At 54.7% G+C, this 23,723-nt stretch overlaps 1 protein-coding gene across 1 annotated transcript in view; it reads right to left on the reverse strand.

Moving 5' to 3' along the window:
• Nucleotides 1-7,584: 7,584 nt before the first annotated feature.
• Nucleotides 7,585-23,723, reverse strand: part of TMC3 (transmembrane channel like 3) — a gene marked incomplete at both ends in the record, with an annotated part of 35,236 nt that continues 19,097 nt past the window's right edge. The window contains 12 exons of the mRNA XM_080808669.1: nucleotides 7,585-8,428; nucleotides 9,568-9,823; nucleotides 11,129-11,166; nucleotides 12,217-12,327; nucleotides 12,956-13,081; nucleotides 13,790-13,900; nucleotides 17,302-17,430; nucleotides 18,328-18,395; nucleotides 18,658-18,786; nucleotides 19,644-19,889; nucleotides 20,954-21,032; nucleotides 22,912-23,021. Of these exons, the coding sequence (XP_080664795.1) occupies nucleotides 7,585-8,428; nucleotides 9,568-9,823; nucleotides 11,129-11,166; nucleotides 12,217-12,327; nucleotides 12,956-13,081; nucleotides 13,790-13,900; nucleotides 17,302-17,430; nucleotides 18,328-18,395; nucleotides 18,658-18,786; nucleotides 19,644-19,889; nucleotides 20,954-21,032; nucleotides 22,912-23,021 (2,247 nt within the window). The remainder of the gene's footprint in view (nucleotides 8,429-9,567; nucleotides 9,824-11,128; nucleotides 11,167-12,216; nucleotides 12,328-12,955; nucleotides 13,082-13,789; nucleotides 13,901-17,301; nucleotides 17,431-18,327; nucleotides 18,396-18,657; nucleotides 18,787-19,643; nucleotides 19,890-20,953; nucleotides 21,033-22,911; nucleotides 23,022-23,723) is intronic.

Raw genomic sequence — 23,723 nt, forward strand, 5'->3', positions numbered from 1 at the left:
GTCCGCCTCTGGCCTGGGAGGGGCCCCGCGCGGCGGAGCGGGGGTGCGGCGCGGCGGCAGAGGCGGCCGGGAGCGGGGACTTCCGCTCCGAGCGCCCAGAGGCCTGTCGCCGGGCCGGGTGACCGTGCCGTTGGCCTCGGGAATGACCTGGGGGGCGCAGGCGGGGCGCCGGGAGTGGGGCGGGCAGCGGAGGGCTCCTGGGGCAGTGCCCACCGGGTGGGATCCGGAGGTCTGGGCCACTGACCTGGGGGCTGCGGCAGCGGGCAGCTCGGGGCCCGTCCTGCGGCCTGAGCCCCTGGTGGCCCGGCGGAGTGGACACCTGGCGCGTTCAGTACTGGGCACGTTTGTTGTTGTTTTAATTTTTACTCACATTCTAGTTAGTTAACTTCCCAGTGCAAGACAGGTTTCGGGAGTAGAATTCTGGGCTCATCGCTTACACAGGACATCCAGTGCTCATCACAAGTGCCTTCCTTAATGCCGGTCCCCCATCTAGCCCCGCCCCTGCCCACCTCCAGCCATCAGCCCTCGGTTTGTTCTCTTTAGTTCGTGGCCAGTAGGGCCTGAAAGACCTCAGTGGGGGTGTCCAGGAGGCTGAGATGCCCAGGCATCTGGGGGAGAGCTGGGCTCTGACTAAGAAGTACAGGCTTCTCTGGGAGCGGGTGTCCCCAGTCTTGGGGAGCTAGTGGGGTCCCATCCCCTGCACGTGAATGGCTAGGGCAGTCTCGGTTTCCTCCTCTTCTATAACCGACTAAATGAATCTGAAAAGGTCCTCACTGAGGTCTATTTCTGTTTGTTTGCTTATCATTTCATTTAAAGGTTTGAAAAATGGCGTAAACAAAAGGACTGCTTGGAAACCCTTTTCGGAGGATGTGATGGGCTGCTGGGTTGTAAAGAAGCCGTGTGTGGGGAACTAGGGGGTCCCAGACTCTGGACCCAGCTTCACCCAGTAGTGGTTGTGTGGTTTTGGGCAAGTCACTTAACCCAGAGCCTCAGTTTCCTCCAAGGGGAAATGGGACAGTAATACGTGTCTCTGTGTGCCATTGTGATGGGCAAGCGAAGAGACATGTGGGTGTTCCTAGGAGCCATAAAAAAAAAAAGGACCAATAATGTAACCACATTGAAAAAAAATTAGCATGGGACACCTGGGTGGCTCAGTCCGTGAAGTGTTTGCCTTTGGCTCAGGTCATGATCCCAGGGTCCTGGGATTGAGCCCTGCATCAGGCTCCCTGCTCGGTGGGCAGCCTGCTTCTCCCTCTGTCTAACACGCACCTCCGCTTGTGCCCTCTCTGACAAATAAATAAATAAAATCTTTAAAAAAACCTAAGTACATCAAAAATGCCACAAAAAGTGAGGCAATAGTCTAAAGGCAAAATTGGGCCATACTTTGACTGAAAGTGTTTTTTTTTTCCCCCGTGTATAAAGTGCTGTTATAAATTATTAGGAAATTTTCAAACAACCCAACAGACAAAACAAATGCATCAGAAATGAACAGACACTAGGCAGAAAACTAAATTAACGGGGCTAATGGAGACATAAAAAGATGCAGAACCCCTTCGTAGCTAGGGAATGTGTCATTAAAACGAGGGAGCACATTCACAGCTATCTGATGCGTAGATAGCAAGAGATTTGTTAATTCCCTGTGTGGGCAAGTGTATAGAGAAACAAATTTTTTTATACACTGTGACTAAGAGTGTAAGTCTATGTAACCTTACAGGAGGAAAGCAACCTATCTTAAAATCTCCATTTACTTGAGTTTTGACCCAAAGCCTCCTGCGCCAAGATGCATAGGACGGATCTCGCACCAGGGAAGGATTTATTTCTCAATAGAGTAAAGAAAGTAACAGGATATTCATTTGGTAGAATACTATGTAGCCATCGTGACACAGATGAAAGGAACGTGGAGCTGGAAAAGGAAGTGTCCTCTAGAGCTCGTCTAGAAGCAGGACTTGATATGAACAGACTGTTCTAACCAAGAACAATTTATTCTCCACAAAGGAAATAAATGGTATTTAAAACAACTTTAAAAATAGCTCAATATTATTTAAATTCTTATCCCCCTCCTTAAAATGTTTTATATGTGTACTGACAGGGAACAATATCATATATATGTGTGTGTGTATATATATATGATATTCATAAATATCTATATGATATTGATAAATAAATATGTGGTGTTGATAAATAAATATATATATATATATATATATATATATATATATATTTTCCAAATGTGTAAATTGAAGGCCAGGAGTGTTGTAGGTAAGTCAGTGCTCAGCTGAGATGGCCCGGATCCAGATTCCAGCAACACCACTTACTAGCTGTGACCCTGGTAAGTCACTGGTCCATGCAGACCTTAGCATCCTCCTTTGGAGAATGAGAAAAATAATAGTACTAACTCATAAGGTTGATGTATGGGTCAAAGGTTTTAATGGACGAGTAACAATTAGAACGGTGCTTGGCATACAATGCGTGTTTGCGTGTAAGATATCCATAAACATCTTGAGTGAGCGAGAAGTATCTAGAGATGTCTGTGTGTGTTTATGCATCTAGGTGTTTGGAAGACTGGCTTCTGGAAAGGTATAGAATAAACTGTGAGCAGTAGGGAGTAATGTCAGAGATTACTTATTTATTTTATATCATCATATACTGTTTAATTATTTTAATTACTGACATGAAAAAGTTATTAAATTTTTTAAAAAGCCTCATTGAAAAATTCAATGTAGAGTATTTCTGTAGAGCTATGGCTGGATACCCAGCCAGGCTGGGGCCTCGCAGAATTTTGTTTGGAGATAAAATGCTCTGAAAACAAAGCTGGAGGAAATTAAGTCTTGCTATAGAAAGTGACTTCCATTAGACATCTGACACTTGAGAGATTTCTATTTTTATCAAATGCAGCATTGGTTTTGAATTTTTTTTTTTTAATCCCTGTAAGAGCTTTTAACGTTTGCTCTCAGAAAATGGGAAGCCCCGGGTAGATGAGATATTTGTAGGAGAAAAGTGCGGATCCCCGAGGTCTGTGACAAATGGCAGCAGGGGACGGGCGAGGTCAGGGCGTCCCCCCTGGGAAACCTCTGGTCTCTTGCCTGTGGAGGCCGGGCAGGGGGCAGGAGCAGGGGGCAGGAGGTCCGCCCACACGGCCGGGCACTCAGTGAGACCTGGGGCTGCAGTTCAGAGCTGATGGGAAGCAGGGTGGAGGGGAGGGGTCTGTAGTGTCCACCGATCAGAGCCCCTTCTTCGAGGGCCTCGGGCCTCGGAGTAACCCAGCTGTAGTCCAGACCTCACCAAAGTCCCAGATGAATTTGAAATAGGTGTATACGGCATGGGGGGGCGTGCCCAGCGGTGTCCACCCCAAACCCACCCCAGATCACGGACGTAGGGGGGAGCCACGTGCTCAAGGGCTCCAGCCCTAAAAGCTCCTGCACGGAGTCCGTGCTTTTCACGTGGACCGTGACGTCCGTTCTGTTTAATACGTACGTTAGCTCAGGCAGGTGCTGTCTTCACGGGCGGATCGCCTTCCGGAAGCGCGTCTGTCTGTTTATTCTTAGCAACAGCTGATGGCTACTGAGCTGTGCTACTCGCCGGCCGGCATCCTGGGCTCTGCACCCGTGCTGGACCTTCGAAGCCTCACAACACCCCAGCAGTGGGAGGTGCAGCCACAGTCCCATCTTACAGGTTAAGAAACTGAACATCGCACGGCTGGTGGGGAGCAGAGCTGTGGCCCACACCCAGTTCCTTTTTCTGAAGGTCACGGGTTTACTTACACGCTTTACTGCCTCTTCCTTCCCGTAAGGACATACAGTGTTTAGCATGAAATGGGCAGAGAGTAAAATCAGAAATCAGAGCAATCTACAGACCCTAAAAGAGGGAACACACACACACACACACACACACACACACACACATAGGCACATACACCGAGTAGCAGGAAAGCAGGAATTCTACCTCGGACTGTAGATGTGAGTCTTTTAAAGATGCACAGAAAACTTTTCTGTAAAAGTTCTGACCGTCGCAAATTTGGAAACATAAGAAGTGACCAAGGGAGTGTCCTGAGGTTAGTAAGATGTTTACCAGAATTCCTATCGGTGGCTCAGGGGGTTAAACTTCTGCTTTCAGCTCAGGTCATGATCTCAGGGTCCTAGGATCGAGTCCCGCATCGGACTCTCTGCTCAGCGGGGAGCCTGCTTCCCCACCCCCTCTCTCTGCCTGCCTCTCTGCCTACTTGTGATCTCTGTCAAATAAAGAAATAAAATTAAAAAAAAAAAAAGAATTTCTCACGTCATATGTAATGGGTATCGTATGACAATTTTTGAGACCCCAGAGGAGTTTGTTACACAGCCTTTTGTAGGATAAATTTTGAAAAATAGCGTGAGTCATGTTCTCTGTGATGGTTTGACCAAAGCACAGATGTGAATCACTGCCCCCCCCCAGCGCCCATCACCGAAAGCCAAAGGAATGTTGTGCGGCATCAGTGAGAAGGTGTTCGACCGTGCAGACGCGAAGCCTCCCGCAGCACCCAGCTGACATGAGGGCCAGAGCTGGTGGCCTCCAGGGACAGAAGACCGAGCAAAGGCGGGCAGGCCGTTGGTTCACAGAAGAGAAAATGCGGATGGCCAGTCCACACAGGGGAAGATGCTAACAATCAGGGAAATGCAAATTCATTAAAATAACTTTTTTTTTTCCAGCCGGTTGGCAGAATTAACCTAGTGTGGTGATATCATGCTTGGGTGGGGCTCTAAGCAAAATGGCCCTTGTCATCTGCCAATGGAGGTTGTATGGGGTCTGGGTGCCTAGAGATTCAGGGAGGAGCAGCCCGTGATGCTGAACACGCCTGGCCTGTGCCCCAGGGATCCCGCCTCCGGCAGGACCAGCATCCACTCCCAGGTCAGCACCAGCATGTGCGCGGTTGAAGCCTTATAGAAGATGCTGAGTGCAACGTGTTTCACTCAAGTGGGAATGATTTCAATGTCCGCCAGTAGGAGAGGGAGAGATACTGAGTTTATTCATACGGTGAAATACCACGCAGCGGTTCTAAGTGAGCTTGATCGATACAGTTTATCAACAGACCTCAAACACACAAAGAGGCACAATGATGCATGCACAAGGATAATATTTACTGGATTAACACCTGCTTGCACATTATTTATGGATATTTATTTGGACATATGCATACACGCACGCAGCTTATATAATTTAATGGACAATTTAACAATTAAATTTAATTAAATTTAATTAAATTTAGTGCACTTTGATTATATCTGTAATATTTTCTTATTAATGATAATAAAGGGACCAGGTGGAGAGGACATGAAATCGCAGCGGCTGCTGACACTGTAGGAAGGGGGGTGCTTGTCAGACTGGGCTTTGTACTGTTCTGCATCTTTTAAGTTTCTCTAAGATGGAACCCAATGCTGACTGCGGGCGCACAGGTGAGCTACGTTGCGCAGGGAAAGGTGCTACCCACACCTGCGGCCGTGGGTGTGTGTTGGCAATGCCCGTGTGTCCTCAGTTATGCCGCAGAGCCTGCCGGTCCTCTCTTCCTGGCGGAGCGCCTTCCCACCCTCACAGACACAGCTGCTCCTGCAGGTCCCCAGCGGAGCGCCGGCCTCTCCAACGTGGGTCTTGCTGTCCCCGGAAGCCCCGAGCCTCCGCCCCACACCAAGCGCTTGGCAGAGGGGACCCACGTCCCGCTGCAGTGGGGGCCCCTATCACAAACACGTGTTCCCGTGGCATCGCAGAACATTTGTTCCAGAGCGGACTGACGGCGACCCCCCGACATATGTTAAAAATAGGTGCGTACCTTGTCACGAATTTGGGGGAGGAACATTCGTGTGTGTCTGCTTTCAGAGTGACGTTTTTTACACCGAACTTTCCTTTCCGGTCAGAACTGGCAGCAGATCTTGGACTGTAATCCTATCACGCTGTCATCTGCCATTCGCTCATAGTGTAGCTCGTTCATTTACTCACCCACCCGGCGACATTCCACAGGTATCTGGCTAGGCAGGGCTCCCACACGGCCCCCAGGATTCCTGCTCCCTGACGTACCCTCCCCGTGTACCCACCCACTGAGCGTGCTGGCCCTGGCCAATGGGATGAGATTTCACTCCCGTGACTGGTTCTCTTATGTGGTCCAGATGAACTGATTCGGGAAGATGTCATTAAGGTCTCTGACCGGGTAACTTTGAAGTAATGGAAAGGGAGATTATCCTGGGTGGGCCTGACCTGATCAGGTGGGGTCTGTTATAAGCGTGTCCAGGGTTTCCCCAGAAAAGGAGAGTCGGAGCTGAGAGGGCCTTCTCTTGCTGGCCTTGAAGGGACAGGCAGCCGTGCTGGGGACGGGCCACGGAGCAGGGAAGCGCAGGGCCTCCGCAGCCTCAGGCATATGAAATCTGCCAACAAGCCCTTGCGCTGCTCCCAAGGGGACCCATCACCTCAGAGGAGATGCAGGGCGACAGCAGACCCCGAGCAGAGCACCCCGCCGGGCTGGGTCCGCCCTCCACCCACACGAAGTGCGAGATGATAATGTGCGTCCTCTAAGCCATCGCGCAGCGGTAGAAACTGACAATAAGCATTATGTGTCGCTTGCCGGGGGCGCAGAAAGGAACAAACGGCACTTTGTTCCGCAAGCACTCGGGCTGGTGGAGGAGAGAAAATGGGAAAGAAATAATTTACAGCAAGAAGAGGGATCCTGGAGATGGGAATAAGGGGGTGCCCTTCGGTGGACCGCAGCAGACCTGCCCAGCGCTGGCGGAAGGGGCTCCAGCCATGACGGGTGAAGATTGCGCCAGGTGGGGCGGGACCCCTCCGCTCTTCCCCCGCGGCTCGTCGGCTGGGTGGCGTAAACCTGCCATCCTCTGCGGCTGTGAATTCCTCTTCCACCTCCCACCCAGAGGAAGTCTGTTGTCGTCGGGGGGAAAATGAGGGTGACAGACTAGGAGAGCTGACAGGTGAAGACAGACGGTCCTGAAGGTGTTTGACCCCCAGGTCCCACCAAGCCAGAGACCAGCTCGAATCCCATCCTTCCCGGTTAAAGGAACTAGTAAACCTCAGGGATCCAACTGTCCTGACTCATTAATACGACGTGCACTCAGCCGGTATAATCAGCTCCCCAATTTTAGTTACTGCTGTCATCCCCAAAACCGATTATTCGTGGGAAGTAACAAATCCCTGTGAGACCTTGAAGGGCGGGCCCGTCGGTCCCGGGTGCTTCCCGGGGAGGACTGAGTCCCAGGCAGGGCGGTCCAAACGGAGCGCACCCGGGATGAAGGACGGGCACGGACATCTCGGAAGGGGCCCTGACATCCGTTTTCATGAGCGGTCTGGCTTGCCTATGATTTGTGGTCACCTGGAATGGAGGAAGGGGACGGATGTTTTTGAAAGGACAGCCTCGTGTTCCAGAGGCACTGGTCACAAAGAGCCCCCGGACACAGCCCCTGGCAGGCACTTGCTAGAGAAGGCAGAGCCGTGGTCCTGTCTCGGGCTGTGTGTTTGCATCTCCTTCCAGAAGGCGGGGGAGCACACGGTGTCAGACCACGCTGGCGGTCTGGCAGGGCTCCCGTGCTATGACAGCGACACCAGAAGACGCCCCTAGACGTTGGAACAAATCAGGTCGTTCAGATCCACGATCAGCTCCTGCCTGGAGACAGCCTTCGTCCCGCCCGGCGGGCGCGTGGACCTGGGGAATCTGGGCCGGCCGGGGGCGATGTGGAGGTGCCGCTCATTGCCGCGGCTCTGCCGGTCGCTGCTGGACGCCGCCGACATGGAATCGGATTCGGAGAGGGACGGCTCGACCTCGGGCTTGCCTCTGAGCATCGGGGGGTGCTGTGTGGGCTGGAGATTGCGGGAGCGCGGCTTCTTGCGCCCAGCCACGGGCCCGTCGAGTGGAGCCCCAAAGCCGTCATCCAGGGACTTGAAGTGCGGCCTTCCCCGGTGCTCTGGAGCCAGGCTCTGACCTTCTGACCTGTCGCCGACATAAAAATGAGGAGCCCCTTGGAGGCCTCTCAGGGACAGCGGGTGGAGAGACCATGGGACCAGCTCTCTCCTCAGGACACCCTCCTCTTCCTCGCTCAGCTGCGGAGAGGGCCCCTGCTGGTGGGCCCAGGACACACCCGGTCGCGGGGTCCTGGGGCACAGCTCCACGATGTCCCCCGAGGCATCCATCCTGAAACGTGTCTCCGGCCATAAAGTGGGATGGGTTTTTTGGCGAGAGTCTCGTTCATGAACGATGTAGTATCTGGGGGCGCGGGACCTGGGATCACGCGGCACCGCGGCCGAGGGCCCGGCTCCACAAAGAGGGGGGTCGATCTGCTGAAAGTCTCTTCGGCGGAGGGGTTGTGAGCGGACATCTTCCGTGTGCTTCGCCCGTGTCCCCGGAGAGCAGGACCTGTTCTCGCGCCGGTCACCTGCCCTCGCACTCCGACCACACAGACACCTGTAAGACAGGGGGTGAGTCCCCTGTGCCCTCGGCACCCTCGGAGCCCGGGCCTCCTGCGTGCGGCGAGCGAGGGCCGCGGCACCCTCTGCCTGTTCCCTGACCCACGTCCGTAAGCGTTAGCGCAGGTTCTGCAGACGGCGCGCGGGAGGGTTTGGGGACGCGGCTACACAGATGTCTTTACTCCTGGAATTCTTAGAGTCCTTCACGGAATGGTCTGCCCAGTGACCCTCCACAGAGGGTCTGCTAATATAATTCGCGAGGGAGCCCCCTTTCATCCAGGAGCACGTAGTGGGACTGACGTGTGGAAAACCTGTTCGGAGTGTCGCCCCTCACCCCCTCGACCAGGCGCGCCCAGCTGTCCAGCGGCCCGGACGTGGCTGGCCTGGGGCCCACCCACCGGAACGGAATCCCTCCTTGTCAAGGCCCCACGGATACGCAAAGATAACCCTCCTATAGCAGGCTTTCCAATCCTTTGTTAACCTAGCCATCGGCTTTAACAAAAAAGCCAGAACAGAACGCCAGCCCTCCATCCTCCTGGATCTTATCCGTGTGGCGTTCACTGTGTTACACTCAGATCCAGTTCTCCAGGTGGGTTTGGGGCCCTGCGTCCTTCCAGAAGCCCCTCCTCCGTGAAGGAGACCCAGGGTTCCGCTGCTGTCTTACAGGCAAGTAAGGCCGAGACAATACACCCCATGTCCGATCACGGCAGGCTGACCCTGCCACTAACTTGGACAGCTTAGACCTGAAATATAAAAGGTCTTGGCAATAAGACGGCCACTGTGAAGTTAAAAAATAAAAGACAAAACAATTATAAAAGGCATCCCCCCCGCCACCGCCTTGGGCTGTAGAAATAAACACCCTAGGTCGGCAGGAATGTTTGGCTGGAGGTTATCCGGCAGAAGGCCTCGGAAGCAGACCCCCCGTTGGACGCGCTCTGTCCCCCCCATTCCTTCTCAGCGGCAGCTGCCCCTGGGCCTTCTGGCAGAATCAGAATTCGATGGCCGCGCCCGCCTGAAACCGCGGAGGCCCTCAAATCCCTAAGGGCTCTTTACCCCGAGCTCTAGGGCCCTGGGCCCTCCCCGGCAGGCGTCCCGGCCAGGGAGGCGGGTTTCGTGCTTTGCTGCGGATCAGCTCACCTGTTGGGGTCCTGCTCCGGCCTGGGCTTGAAGGTGCCAGGAAGAGGCGAGCTGGGGCTGCTGAGGCCTGGCCCGGGACTCGGGGGTGTGCCCCGGGTGACGGTCTCCATCCTGGCACTCTTGCTGCTGGAGGAGCCAGCGGTGACCACGGTGCCGTTGCTTTGGGGCGTCACCGAGTGAACTGAGGACAGCTGGCTGCTGAGGTCACTCTCCTTTGGAAGCCTCCTGATGCTTTCCTCTTGGGTTTGGATTCGGGCTGCAGGGGGAGGGTGGGATGGGAGAAGAGGGGGTGACATGCTCTAGCTGACCGGGCGCCCAGCGCAGGCTGACTTCCAGCTGCTGGGTCTGCAAACTATCACACGAACTTTGCAGAGACGCCCCTCCCACCGGCAACGAGCATTCCGCCACTCAAACCATTTCTTCACGGTCAGCTGGAGCGGGAAGGCAGCGTGGTCTCACGTGAACCCCGAGGCTTTACACATGCACCGTCGAATGTCCCCTAGAGAGAAAGTGGGTCGTTCCCCAGCTTTGGGGCTCTGATGGTTGATCTGTCCCAGGTATATATTAAAGCCGATGGGACAATTGGGATTTTTTTTGGAAGCCATTCACAGAGCATTCTGAGAGGACATGTAGACTGAATTAAGGTAAGCACCATCGGACACCGGTCCTGCCATCCCGAGAGATGTCCCGGAGATGCTTGGGTTTGAAGACATGAGCTGAACTTGAGTGTGTCCTATGACTTTCCGTGGGGTTTAATGGGGGGAGCTCTGGTCCCATTCTGTGCGGAGGCTGCCTTCCTGCTAGGGGTGGGGCAGACCCAACCCTTGGTCTGTGTGGCTCCAACGCAGGCCTCCCCCCCAACGCCCCCTTCCCATTAGCTCATAAAATGATGCAGTTGGTCATTTTAACATTGCCAGCTGATCCTTCCAGCTCCACACACGATGTGGTCTCAAAGTGGTCCCCAGGGAGGGGCAGTTTCCCTCGAGCTGTCCCTGCCGCTTGCCCCACTTCCAGCCACACGAGCCTATTTTCCTTCCTTCTCCATGAGGCTCTTTCCTCTTCCCTCAAGGAGCCTGGGTGGGAGCAAGTTTCTCCAGGTGTTGCTGGGGAATCGGGGAGAGCAGGTGTGACCGCCGTGTGGGTGGCTGAGTGTGCCCATCAGGCATTGCCCTGCCGGAGGGGAACCGAGGGGCGTGCCCTCTGGAGGCTGGACCCTGGGGTGGAGACCTGGGGAAGGGGTCTTGCCGGGAAGAAGTGGCCACTGAGAAGTAGACAAAAGCGAGCAAGGATGTTCTTGGGGGTTTTCTCCAGATTTTTGTGTTTCTTTTTCTCCCCTACCTCAAAACTTCCTTCTCTTTTCAGACATGTTTTGGTGTTATTCACAGGCCTGAATATGATGTAAAAATTGTAAATTTAAACCAATATTTATAACCGTAGATTTTATTTTATTGTGCCTGGTTAACTGTGACCACCACAGTTCACCGTTGGTGGTGTACCATAAGCTGCCCCAGTTTTAAACACAGTCATGACCGAGACACCTGACATCGTCGCTTGTACTTACCTTCTACCATTTGGGCAACCTTCTTCTTATCTTCAGATCTGGCCTAAAATACAAATGATAAGTGTACATTTGTTTTGGGTTTAGCAGGAAGACATAATAATACTCATCTTAAGTGGAGGGTGGGGAGGGGGAATTACGTGTCATTCCTCATGCCATAAGCCATGACCCTACACCTGCTGTCACTTGGGGACAGCGTACTCCGGACTCAGACTTGCTACTTGAATGAGTAAATGCTCACACCCAGAGCTGAAGTTTTACCTAGCAAGTTTTTGTTTGTTTGTTTGTTTGTAAGGTTTGTTTTTAGAACATGTTTAGACTCTGCTGAAACTTTGAGACACGAAAGAGAAAGTATAGATCAACAACATGGGAAATGTATGTTTCCCCACAAATGCCCTTCGCAGCTCCAAATTCATTTCTTCTCTGATTGCTTCTGGAACTGTTTCTTTATGTGAATTGATTATTCACGGAGTTATGTTTACAAAAACTGAAAAAGGCATCTCTTCTTACACGGGGTTCTGGGACTGGGGTGAGAAAAGGGTCACACCCACTCTCAGGCATGTGGGGCAGGGTCAGTGCGAGCCTGAGGGCAGGTGCCTCCCTTGTCCCTGTCCTGGCCTGGGGTGGGGTGGAGGGGCCCCCGTGGTGTGCAGAGACTGGACCTGTCGGTCTCCCTCTGACCATTCTGAGAGCGAAGTCCCAGATGGGAGAGAGAATAATGACGACCAGAGTCTAAGTCATGAGAAAGGTGTGTCTTTGGGTCCAAGCAGAGTGGGCTCAGGTGTCCAGGTTGACACAGGCCTGGGAAGCCCACTTCTCCCCCTGCCCACCATGCCCTAAAGCCTTGGTGCAGCCACAAGAGGGCACCAAAGTGCTCAGGGCATCAGCAAGGGCCCTGGGGCAGGAAAAGCCGGACTCCGCTAGTTCCTGGGAAGATGGGAGCTGTCCCTGGGTGTTCTTAGAAGTAACTCTGTGGAGCCTGGGGCAGGCATGGCCTTATGTCCCCTGGGGGCGGCCAAGACTCATCGTGATTTGAAAATGGGACCTCACCTGCATTCCCTTGCTGACCAGACCTGCCATGTGGCCCTCACATGGGACAAAGCAAAGATGATGTGATACTTGCGTTTTGGATCTGCATTCGGAGCTGCTGGTTGCTGAGTTTTAAGGACCTTGCGATGCTCTGGAGGTAATAGATGAGCATGCTGGAAGAGAGCACGGGCCATGAGCGAGCCCCCCTCCCCGGGTCGGGGCTCAGGGCACGCTCCCGCCAGGAGCCAGGGGTCCCTACCACCTCCCACCCTGCCGCCGGGGAGGGAGGTATGAGTGAGTGCTCGAGCTGGCCAGCATCAGGAGGGTGCTGCTTTAGAAGGAAAGCTTCTTGGTTTCCCCAGTGACATCCCCTGACCTGGACTTCTGCAGGGTCATAAGGACGAGGCCAGGGTGGGGACGGGGGAGAGGTTTTACGGAGCATCGCACTAGGGGTGCTGGACCTGCTCCCTGCTGCGTTTCTTGTAAGTCAAAAACAAGCAGAAGCTACCCAGCTGCTTTGTGAAACCCCGTCTCGAGATTATTTTAACTTCAGTCAGATAGGACAATGGTAATGACATGCAGCCCCATCGCCGTGGTCCCAGCGATCGCCCACACACGGCTGACGAATCAGGACCCCAGACCTTCCCGGCTCCTGTGTGATCCAGTCCCTGCCTGTATCATGAGGCTCTGTACGTGACTTTGCAATGAGCTCGTTTGCAATGAGTTGGTTTTCTGGAATGACTGGAAAGCAGTGCTCCTCTGTTGGCGGGAGCTGGCTGGGAGGCCGTGGGCGGTACTCACAAAAGCAGGAGCACGGCGGGCAGGATAACCACGGGACTGCTGATGTAGCTCACCACGGAGCCAAACCACGCGGGGAAGTCCTTCTCGATCGTTTCTGACACGATGTCATACATTTTCTCCTGTCCACTGTGAGAAAGACAAAACCCCAGACTGGATCGCTCTGGGCGGGAGGGTGCGGCAAAGCCATCACCAAACAGCAACGGGGCTGGAGGTCCGGCCCTCAAAGTCAGGTGCACAGGCAGGGCACACACCCCCCCACGGGAGGGATACGTAAGGCTCCTAAGGAGATCTTATAGGAGCTGATTGTCTGATTAACACCAGGTTTGAAGGGGGCGTCCGTGATCCCGGTATGCGGGTGTGTGCGTGTGTTTGATGCTGTGTAAAACCCAGCCTCTAAATATCGTAGATAGTTTTGAAACTGACCTGAAGCAAACACTAGGAGGAGACGGTCTAGAACCCGCTGCCCTGATGCCGTTCGAGAAATAATGTATCAAGAGTGACCTCGGTTATCTTTTAACAAAAAGCTTCCTGAGTTCTGGGAGGGAAACAGTGCCCAGCCGGAATTTCTCTGCAGCCCAGGAGCTCTGTCCCGGCCCCTGCTGCTTTTAATGGAGCTCCAGCTTTGCAAGGTGAGCCCAGACGCGCGCCTCTCTGGGGGCCGCCTGCTCTCGAGGCAGGAGCCCTGGTCTTGGATTCACCAGCTGTGGGTTCGAGATCTTTCTCTGCTGCTGACGCGTTCTGTCGCTGGGGAGGAGAGTTCATCTCCGTGCAGGGGTCCTTCCCCTAGAGCTGGCCATCACTCCAGGCGGAGCAGAAGGAACCAAAATAACTCACCTGAAGGGCCCGCAGTTCAGGGACGGCTTGTAGCGGACGATCGCGAAGACGGTTGGCAACATGCAGAGGAAGAGCATGAACAGGAGCATCGCCAGGTAGAAGTTGTTGGATCTGCAGAGGGACCGCCGCGGGCTGAGTCCCTTCCGTGGCCCGTTGCCGAGGACCCGCGTGCCCAGAGAACCGACAGCAGAGCTGTAGCTCTGACTATACACAGAGAGCTCCTACCGCGGTTACCCAGAGAGGGTCTGTCATGAGGTTGTGGGGAGCTTAGCGGACTAGAACTGGGCGCCCAGAGGGACTTCATAGGCGGTCCAGCCCCGCCCGGTCCTCTGCTCCACACTGGCTGAGCACCTGCCCCCTCAAACCGAGAGACTGGCGGGCCCTCGGTCGTCCCCGAATGAGCTCAACTCATTGAAAAATTTTAGCGCCTTTATCCGTCCACCTGCGTCCTGCCTGACGGTTGCCCCATCCTGTTCCCAGCCTTGAACTTGCCTCCTCTGTCTAAGGACAGTTAGGGTCCTCTGGGGCGATTCCTGGCTCTCTCACTGGGATGTGGTTTGTGCTCAGCCTCTTATCCTCTCTGGTCCTGGCCGCTCAGGGTGACTGGTCTGCCTGAGTAAGCCCTGGGCCCCGAGCGCCACGCTGCTATCAGGGAGCTCGGCCCCGCTGGGCGTCCCCGAGGACGGCTCCAGTCTGTTCGGTACGCGAGGCCCTGCACACAGCTCTGGAAAGAGGACGCGAGCGGTCAGTGTAGAGATGGTCAGCTAGTGCCCTTCGCCACTTCATGTGTTTCTCTCTTTAGTGAAAGAGACTGGCCTAGAAGTGAACAGAAAATGTCAGAGCTCGTGCAAGGGAGTAAGCGAGTGAACGCTGATTGTTCATTTGTGAAACCTTTCTCTATGTCCTACACATACGTGTATGTATGAGGAGCACAGTAGATGAGCACACATAGTGGGTACACAGACAGGGCGTGCATCGACAGTTATACTGATTTGTGTGTGTGTGTGTGTGTGTGTGTGCGTGCATGTGTGTACACATAAAATATATGTATACATGTACATGTGAGACATATAAAAACATATAAATATACATACGTGTACAAGTATATGCCTGAAAGTGTGTCCTGGTCACCAGATAGAATATAAATATGAACATTGTCACGTAGGCAGTTCATGGTCAAAAGTTTGAAAGCCACCGATGTAAAGCCGCGTAAGTAACTCTTACATCAAAAAAAAAAAAAAAACAACTGGGCTCTCACCAGCGTGTTTGAACTGTGTTACGAGTTCACCGGAATGGCTCAAAGGAAAACACAGAAGGGAACAAGTGTTGGCGAGGTTGTGGGACATCCGAGACGTTCCCACCATGCTGGGAGAAGGAACAAAAGGTGTGACCACCCTGGGGACCTTTCTGGGCCTGGGCGGGGAGGTGAGCAGGTGCACGCCCCGAGCCGGCAGCTGTACCCCGAGTGTGTTCCCAGCAGAGTAGCTGAGGAGCGTGGTCAATGCAGCGTTATCTGTTATAGCGAGTGACCCACGCGCCCGCCAGCAGGGGCGCGGATCCGGACCCTGGGGGGTCTTCCTTCATAAGCCGAGTCTCCCTAGCACAACGCTGAGGCGGAGAAGCTTGGGATGGAAGCGCCCAGAGTTTAAGTGCAGGAAAGAAGTGCGGACCGGGGGCACCTGGGTGGCTCAGTGGGTTAAAGCCTCTGCCTTCAGCTCCCGTCATGATCTCAGGGTCTTGAGATCAAGCCCCGCATCAGGCTCTCTGCTCCACAGGGAGCCTGCTTCCTCCTCTCTCTCTGCCTGCCTCTCTGCCTGCTTGTGATCTCTCTCTGTCGAATAAATAAAATGAAAAAAAAAAAAAAAAAAGAAGTTGGTTGTGACTCCGTGATCTTTGACAAGACAGACCTGGATGCTTTAACTAGATACTCAGAACTTCTGAAAACGAGAAAGAAAGAAAAAAAACCTTGCTAGATTTCTACAATTATGGGAAAGAAGCCGTAGAATTTCTTTTGGAACGAGTATACATTTGAACTACTTTATTCTTCAGTAAAGCCCTACTTTAACAATCTCTTATTCAGCATGTCACGTGCCCTGCAAAGAGCGTCTTTTTTAAAGCTAAGTTTACATCTGAGTGGTCCTCAGTCCTCGAGAGTGAGGGCACGTGGTGACGAAGAGTTAAATTCCAAACCTAATCGATAAAATAGCATTGTGAGACAATAGATCTGTGGTGTTTTTAGGAGTGATTTGTGTAGGATAATAGCATGGGTACATAGGTTAGGAGGCTGTCCTCATTCAAAGTTGACTTTTTTAATAGTCTCAATCCCATTTGGATTCTCCCCGCCTTCCTTTCCGGGCTTTAAAACACTGCTTATGAAGATCGGAAATAACGGTTTCTTAGAAGTTTGAGAAACTTGTTTGAAAAAACACTCTAAACCTGAAGGCTTTGGGGAGATATTTCTCTTTCCCGTCTATTTCCAAAGTTCTTGATCTTCCTAGTTTCACCCTCTTCATGACTCATCTTGGCAGCTTTTAGTTTTGCATAAAAAGGTCTATTTTATTATGAGTCAACTTTTTAAAATGCAGAATTGTATATTATATGCTACTATGGTTTAAAAAATCTCTTTTGGGGCGCCTGGGGGGCTCCATCAGTGAAGTGTCTGCCTTGGGCTCTCATGATGCCAGTGTCGTGGGATCGAGCCCCGCATCGGGCTCCCTGCTTGGCGGGAGGCCTGCTTCTCCCTCTCCTACTCCCCCTACTTGTCTTCCCGCTGTGTCTCTGTCTGTCAAATAAATAAAATAAAAAATATATATACATAGATACGTATGTATGTGTGTACGATGTTTATTTATACACATACATACACAAAGTAACATAACAGCTAAATACATCATTTCTTAAGAAACAACCCATGAGGGACGCTTGGGTGGCTCAGTCGGTTCAACATCTGCTTCCGCTCAGGTTGTGATCCCAGGGTCCTGGGATCGAGCCCCGCATCGGGCTCCCTGCTCAGCGGGGAACCTGCTTCTCCCTCTGCCTCTGCTGCTCACACCCCCTGCTTGTTCTCTCTCTCTCTCTCTCTCTCTCTCTCTTTCTCTCTGTCAAAATAAATAAATAAAATCTTAAAAAAAAAAAAAAGCTTAAAACTCTCTTAAAAGAAAAAGGAATTCGTAGCGCGTGGAATCGAGCCCAAGGGGGGGCCTCTGGGCATTATTCTTGTTCTGTGTCTTGATCTGGACACTGGTTACAATCTTTGGTTTGTGAACATCCTGATGGACGTTTATGCCTCGTGCATTTTCTAAATGGTTATTAAACCAGTAAAGAGTTGGAAAAAATAAAAAAAGAAAGGGGAGTAATGATTCAATCGGAGGGTGGGCTTTGGAGTGGCTTCCGGAAGGGATAACATGGGTGGGGCAGGCCGCTGGGAGACCCCGTGCTGGAGGCCGCCCTGCGGGCGAGGAGGGTGCACACGGCCTAGGTCCCCTGGGCGGGGCGGACGGGGTCCCCACTACCTGGAGGCCCGGAACACTTGCTGGTGAGGTACGTTGCAGGTCAGCACAGCCCAGCTCCGCAGGTACATGAGGCCGATCAGCTTGAGGACGTTGAACGCCGGGAGGCATGGGGAGAAGAAGGCCCCCATCCTAGAGCCGCAGAGGGAGGCGGGTTAGCGTCAGGCCTCCTCCCGCCCACCGCGGGTCTGCGACTCTGGGGTTCCCTCCCTGTGCCTGAAGAACTAGAGAAGCCCCAGACAGATGTGCGGCCCCAGCCCTCTAGCTGGGGTCCCCTCGCCCGGCACCCTGTGTGCACCTGCGCACCCCGAGCTCGTCTCTCCCTCCGCTCCTGCGGCCCCCCCATGGCGTCTGAGAGTCCGCCTTACGGCACCCCACTCACAGCAGACTGACCTCCTACCTGTTCTCGCTAATCGAAAGACATCCGAAGAGGATCTTGGCATTCTTTGCTTTTACAAAATGGTACAACAGTGCCCCCTTTTCTACAGGGTTTGTTCTAAGACCCCGGGTGGATGCCCGGAAAAACAGAGCCGAACCTTACAGACTGCTTCTCCCTGTACACACCTACGTGCCTACGGTAACGTTGTGTGTATAAGTTAGGCACAGTAGGAAATTAACAACAACTCATCATAAAAGGGAACAATGATAACCACAGATGGGACGTGCCTATAACAGGAATCATTCGAATAAACTTCTGGGGAGGGTCTAAGCTTAAAAGCTTCTGAATGATTCTTACTCAGAACAATTATTCAAATGATTCCTGTGCAGATTTTTTTTGGGGGCAGGGAGGGGGCTATGACCTATAGTGGTCTAAACCCAGACTCTTTGTTTCATTGTTCCTTTCCTCAAAATGCTCGGAAAGCCATTGCTAAATTATCACACAAGCACATTGGTTTCCTTGGGAACAGTGTACGTCCTTCCTAATTCTTGTGGCTGTTGACTACAGGCATGTCCCGTCCAGACCAAGGAAATCAAAATCTTAGCCCAGAGGAGATGCAAGCCGAGGTGAGCAGCTGCTTTGGTACCTACCAGATCATTCCCTGGTTGTAGACTAAGTGTAACACGTTCTCCGCTATTTTGAATTCCCCATATTCAGGCTGCAAGAGAAAATGAACCGCATCAAAGAAAGGGTCCGGGGTTCTTTGCACAAACCAGGTGCCGAGAGTCCCAGGCAGGGGACCCTTTGCTCCCACAGCCACGGAGAGATCGCCCCAGGAAGCAGGGTCAGAACGAGAAGACTCAGCTCTGTGCCCCCTCCCCCGCTCCCTCCTGAGTTTCCGCTGTGTCAGCAAAGGGGGGAGGGGATCTAGGCTTCTGAACACCCCCGGGGTGGTCGGGGGAACTCCGCGTCTCACTTACAAACTTGCTTTCCAGGTCCCAACACCAGTAGTCGCTCAAGTGCCGGACGAAGAGTCCTCGGAAGAAGTCTATGAGCAGCGTGCTGGCCACGGTGAACAGCATGTCGATGATGGAAAGCTTCAGCATCTCCTGGACACACAGCGGCCTCAGTGCCCCCACGTCCCGCTCGCCACCGTCCCCCCTTCCTGCGGGCCCCCCCCCCTCGGCCAAGTCCACGGTCCCACCCGCGGCGTCTTCATGTCTGGCACGTCATGCGGGCTCAGTAAATATTTGCTGATTTGAATTGAATTTTGATGTCTGAGGCCAACTTTACTCGAAACTGGGAGAGAGCCTGAGCCACCAGAGACCACGTGGGGTCAGTGGTTCCAGTTCGGGGGGTAATGCCTCGGGGCTGAGATTCTCTGCCCGAGACCTCGTGTGGAAGGTGGAACGCAGAGCCGCTCAGACACAGGGTCTGGAGTGCCTGTGCTCCTCCCTTCTGTGTCCTCGGGCAACTCGTGTCACCTCTTGTGCCTCGGTTTCCCCATTTGTGCCTGTGAGGAGGATGCTCGGACTCTCATGAGGACTAACCTCTTAAAACAGGGCCGGCAGGGGCCCCTGGGGTGCTCAGTCGGGTGAGCGCCTGACTCTTGATATTGGCTCAGGTCGTGATCTCGGGGTCCCGGGATCGAGTCCCACATCGGGCTCCCCACTCAGCACAGAGTCTGCTTGGGATTCTCCCCCTGGCTCGGCCTCTGTCCCTGCTTGCTCCCGCTCCCCCCTCTAAAATAAATGAATCAAACGAAACAAAACAAAACAAAAACCAGGGCTAACATGTCGTTCACACTTTGTGGGCCCTTGTGCGGACGGTCACTCTTCGTCTGGGGAAACCATAAACCGTCACCGGATCTTAATTTCCTTTTCCACAAAACAGAGAAGACGACCTTCCCGAATTAAGGATGACGGGGGTGGAGGAAGGGGCCTTGTAAGGCAGAAAAGGGAGCCACCTGCCCGACGTAGGTCTCCCAGCACTGGTCCTGCGGACGCTGGGTGTAGACACTGGTCTTGTTGGCCTCGGAGAAGGGCAAGGTGGGAGCTGGAATGCTGGTCGCTTCCGGGGCCCACGCGCTGTGTCTCGGGAGCCCCGGCCCCGGCCCGGGTGTGGACCATTTCTCTTCTTCAGGGGCCGTCCCGGTGGCAGAGAAGGTGATGAGATCTGTCCAGTGGCTCGTGTTATTTGGGGTGCCAGCTTCCTGCGGGGGGAGGGAGGAAGAAAAAAAGGCTGTCCCCGTATTCCTGAGTGAGCTTCACAGACACCGAGGGCACCGCCGCCCTGCTTGGGAACAACCTCTCTCTCCGCCTGTCCGTCGTGCTCACTGGATCTGTCTTTCTGTCTCCACTCGGTGGATGGTCACTTTGCAGCTGTCTCTGACCATGAACACAGGGTCCTCACGGACAGCATTTGTTGGTCCCTAGTGAGTGTCGGGGACAGCCCTAGGTTAACACCTGCTGTTCTCCTCGCCCTCACAAGTGCCTCGGGTCCGACCCATCATCCCTTGTCACAAACGCAAAGGCTGAAGCTCAGCCCGGTGGAGGGGAACCACTCCAGGGGGGGTCTGCCAGGGGGCGGCGGTAAGACCCAGCTGTGCGACACCCGGATACAAAATTGCCCTCTGCACCGTCTCTTCTGCCCTGTGAGCCTCTGGGATGGGACGCTCGGGCGCAGCACGGTGTGGACCAAGACCCCTGGGAACCCCCTGCTCCTCCCTCCCTGCCCCGCCCCCACCTCATGGGATGTGCTCACAGGCCGGGCACTTTTCCCTAGGATGGGAGCCGAAACTGCTGCGGGGTGGGATGGGGGATCCACTCCGAGCTGTTCCCCACCAGCGTTCATTTTCTCCCAGTTTGCCAAAAGACTCCCACAGCGTGCCTCCTGTCCTCGGATCACCGGTGATCGCTGCGGACACTTTGTCCCCCCGGTGCTGCCGGGAATGGAGCGGTGCCCTCACCCACCGCTGGACTCTGGAGACCCCGGTTCTCCTCCCAGCATTGCCACTCACTCGCCCTAAACCCCAGCCTTGGTTTCTTTACCTTGGAAGTGGGGCTAACACTCCTCTCCTTACCTCCAGATCGCCACAGCTGAGTTGAGTTTAGAACGTGATGTGTGGAGTGTGAGTATGAACGGTGAGGACGCCCACAAGGATGGCCCTAGTGTGTATGCGTGTGCACGTGTGTACCTGTGTGGGTATGCATGCACACGTGTGTGTTTGCACGTGTGTGCAGTCGTGTGTGTGGCTGCAGGGCTGGGAGCGCTCACCTCGGGGCTCATGCTGTTGACTTTGTCCAGAAGCGCGATGATCAGGCTGTAGAGGTTTCCCAGGTACAGCACCAGGACCCTGAAAGCACAAGCCCGCTTGGAGAGACACGTGGGAGAGCCCTGGGGGACACATGTGCCACTAGTCAGGAGGGACTCTCAGGGTCCTGCTAAGCCAGCAGTCACCACACTTGGTTTCCTTCAGAATCATGGCGGGGGTGGGGGGGGCAATTTAAAAAATACAGGATTCCAGAACCCATTCTGCTATCCTCGGGCTGGATGGGGACTGGGCACCCCTTTCTAGCCTTCCCCTGAGATCCCGCTGCAGCCCATGCTTAGCTCAGCATTTTAAAATCACTTTGTGATTTTAAAAAATCACAAAAGGGTGAGCTGAGGACACCGGGCACCACGGCAGCCAGCCTCGGCTCCCCCCTTGATTTCTGGTGGCTGAAGTGATTTTCCAGGCAGGGTCTCATTTGACCCTCACGACTCTGGGAGGCACACGTGATGGCAACCCCCGTGGACGGACGAGATTGAAACACGGAGGGGGGTACGCTGGGCAGCCTCTCAGGTTTGCACAGTCTGCAAGAGGCAGACGACAATTCCAGGATCTCGGGGTCTGCTTCTGAAATGCAGGCTGAGCGGGCAGGGGGACTGCGGGCAGCTGTGAGCCGGTGGGAGCCGCTGGCCAGCGAGCCAAGACTTGCTGCCGTCTCTCCGGAGCGGGAAGGCTTTGGAAGCATCACAGAGTTTCCCAGGACATAGCTTGCATCTTACCAGAAACGTGTCTGGGACAGCGAGGTGGGAGAGGACAGCGGCACGTTCACCAACAGCCCCCCACGGACACTAAGTGCAAACTTAGGGGATCAGGAAACCAATACAGGTGGAGGCCAACGAGAAAGCAGCTTTAGCCCAAGGACAAGACTCCAAGGTGAAGCTCTGAGCGGCCCCTGGTGCCCACAGTCCCCGACATTCCACAGGGGCAGGGCTGACACCTGTGCGGGGGCGAGCAGAGGGCACGGGGCACCGCTGCGGCCGGCCCCGGCTCTCCCCATGATTCCCTGCACACCCAGCGGGGGCCTGCCCATCTCTGCGTTCGGGGTCCCGGAGCCCTGGGCGGGTGCTCAGGAACGCTCACGGATGCCCCCCACCCCCCGCCACCCCCTGCCCGGCTCTCCCATTGCTCTGGTCCTCACTGTCTCGGACAGAAGGGGACACGAGCGGCGGGTGCGCTAAATGGAACTTAATGGAACTAAAATACTATGTCTGGCTCAGAACTAGCCCTCAGTCGTCTGGGGCACGTCTCTTGACGCCCCCGTTTCTCCAGTTTTAGATGTGAATGACGAGAGGAATCTGTGTGCTACGGTTGCCCTTAGAACAAGTGCGGTCCCAGAATTGATCTCCCGCGTCTGCTGGTGAGGGAGGAGAGGAAGAAGACGCTCTCCCGAAGGTCAAGGTCGTGCGGAGCAGAGTAGGGACACCCAGGCTCCAGCTGGGGCTGATGAGAATCTCAGCCCGGAGCCACCCAGGGCGGGGGCTTCGCAGACCCCCGGCTCTTTTTAGTCCTGTTTTCCTGCCTTTGAAAGGATGGTCGGATTTCAGGGAGGGGCAAACGCTAGCCTTACCCATTTCTGTAAATAAAGTTGTAAGGGACAAGGCCACCGCCCCTTGTGGACGAATTTCCCGGGGCACTTTCAGGCCTCCCGTAGGCCCGCCAGCGCCACCTGCTGTCCGGCCCCTCCTCCGACCTCTCCTCGCCCCCGAACCCCGTCTATCTTCCTTCTCCCCTTCTCTCCTGCCGCATCCTGCTTTCCTGTCATCCCTACGAGGCATCCTGAGGGAAGCCCCGTGCTAGGTCTGGGGGGCAGCAGGGCAAGCCTGGCTCTCGAGGGATGTGGGTTCCCGGCAGGGCGGACGCGCGGGGGCCCCCACCATGGCCCCCTCCCACGGGCCGGCCTCACCTTGCCAGCTGGAAGCGCAGCGTGGTGCGCGGGTGGTACATCTCCAGGGCGGCGATGAGGTCGAAGGCCGATGGTGCCAGCATGGTGACCAGGGACACCACCACGCTCACCTGCCCAGAGAGTGCGTGCCCCCCTGAGTCCGGGCTTCGCGGCCCGCCCTCCCCTCCCTCACGCCGGCCTCCTGGTCAGCGGGCACTCCGAGAGCTTCACAGAAAACCTCCCCCCAAGCCCCAGACAGCCAGTCAGCTGTTGCCCGGAGGCCGCCGCCGCTTGGTCTTGGGTTTATTTCTGCTGGAAACCATCCGGAATCCGAGAGGCTCCCACCGGCCGCCGGGACTCAGGAGGAGCGGCCCGGCCCGTTTCCCCCACCGCCCGCCGGCCCGCTCTCTTCAGGCGGCAGAAGGAGGGACCCCAGCTGTCACACACGGGGAAGGGGGCGGGCGGACGGGGAGGGGAATATTCTTCCTGTGCGTGAAAGAGAGTTATCGAGAGGATTGTGCCTGGCTCTGGCGTGTCTCCCTTCTGGTAACAGAAAGTGGACGTTTTGCCGGTAACTGGGAGGCGCGAGCGGAAGGAAGACGGACTCCTGGAGACGCCCTCAAGAACCTGACCTAACCGCGGACACACAAGCACATCCTTACACAGACCACCTAACTGGCATGAGATAGAAGGAGGCCTGGGAAAGGATGACCTCACGTGGCCTCAGATTCTGAGCGACCGTACGTTGGGGATAAACAAGCATCATGTCCCCTACACGCTTTGCTTTACGGAGCTCACGAAGGACGCTCCTCTCCACCTCCGCGGGGGGCGGG

The sequence above is a fragment of the Martes martes genome (assembly GCF_963455335.1).
Source record: "Martes martes genome assembly, chromosome: 7".
Lineage (NCBI taxonomy): Eukaryota > Metazoa > Chordata > Mammalia > Carnivora > Mustelidae > Martes > Martes martes.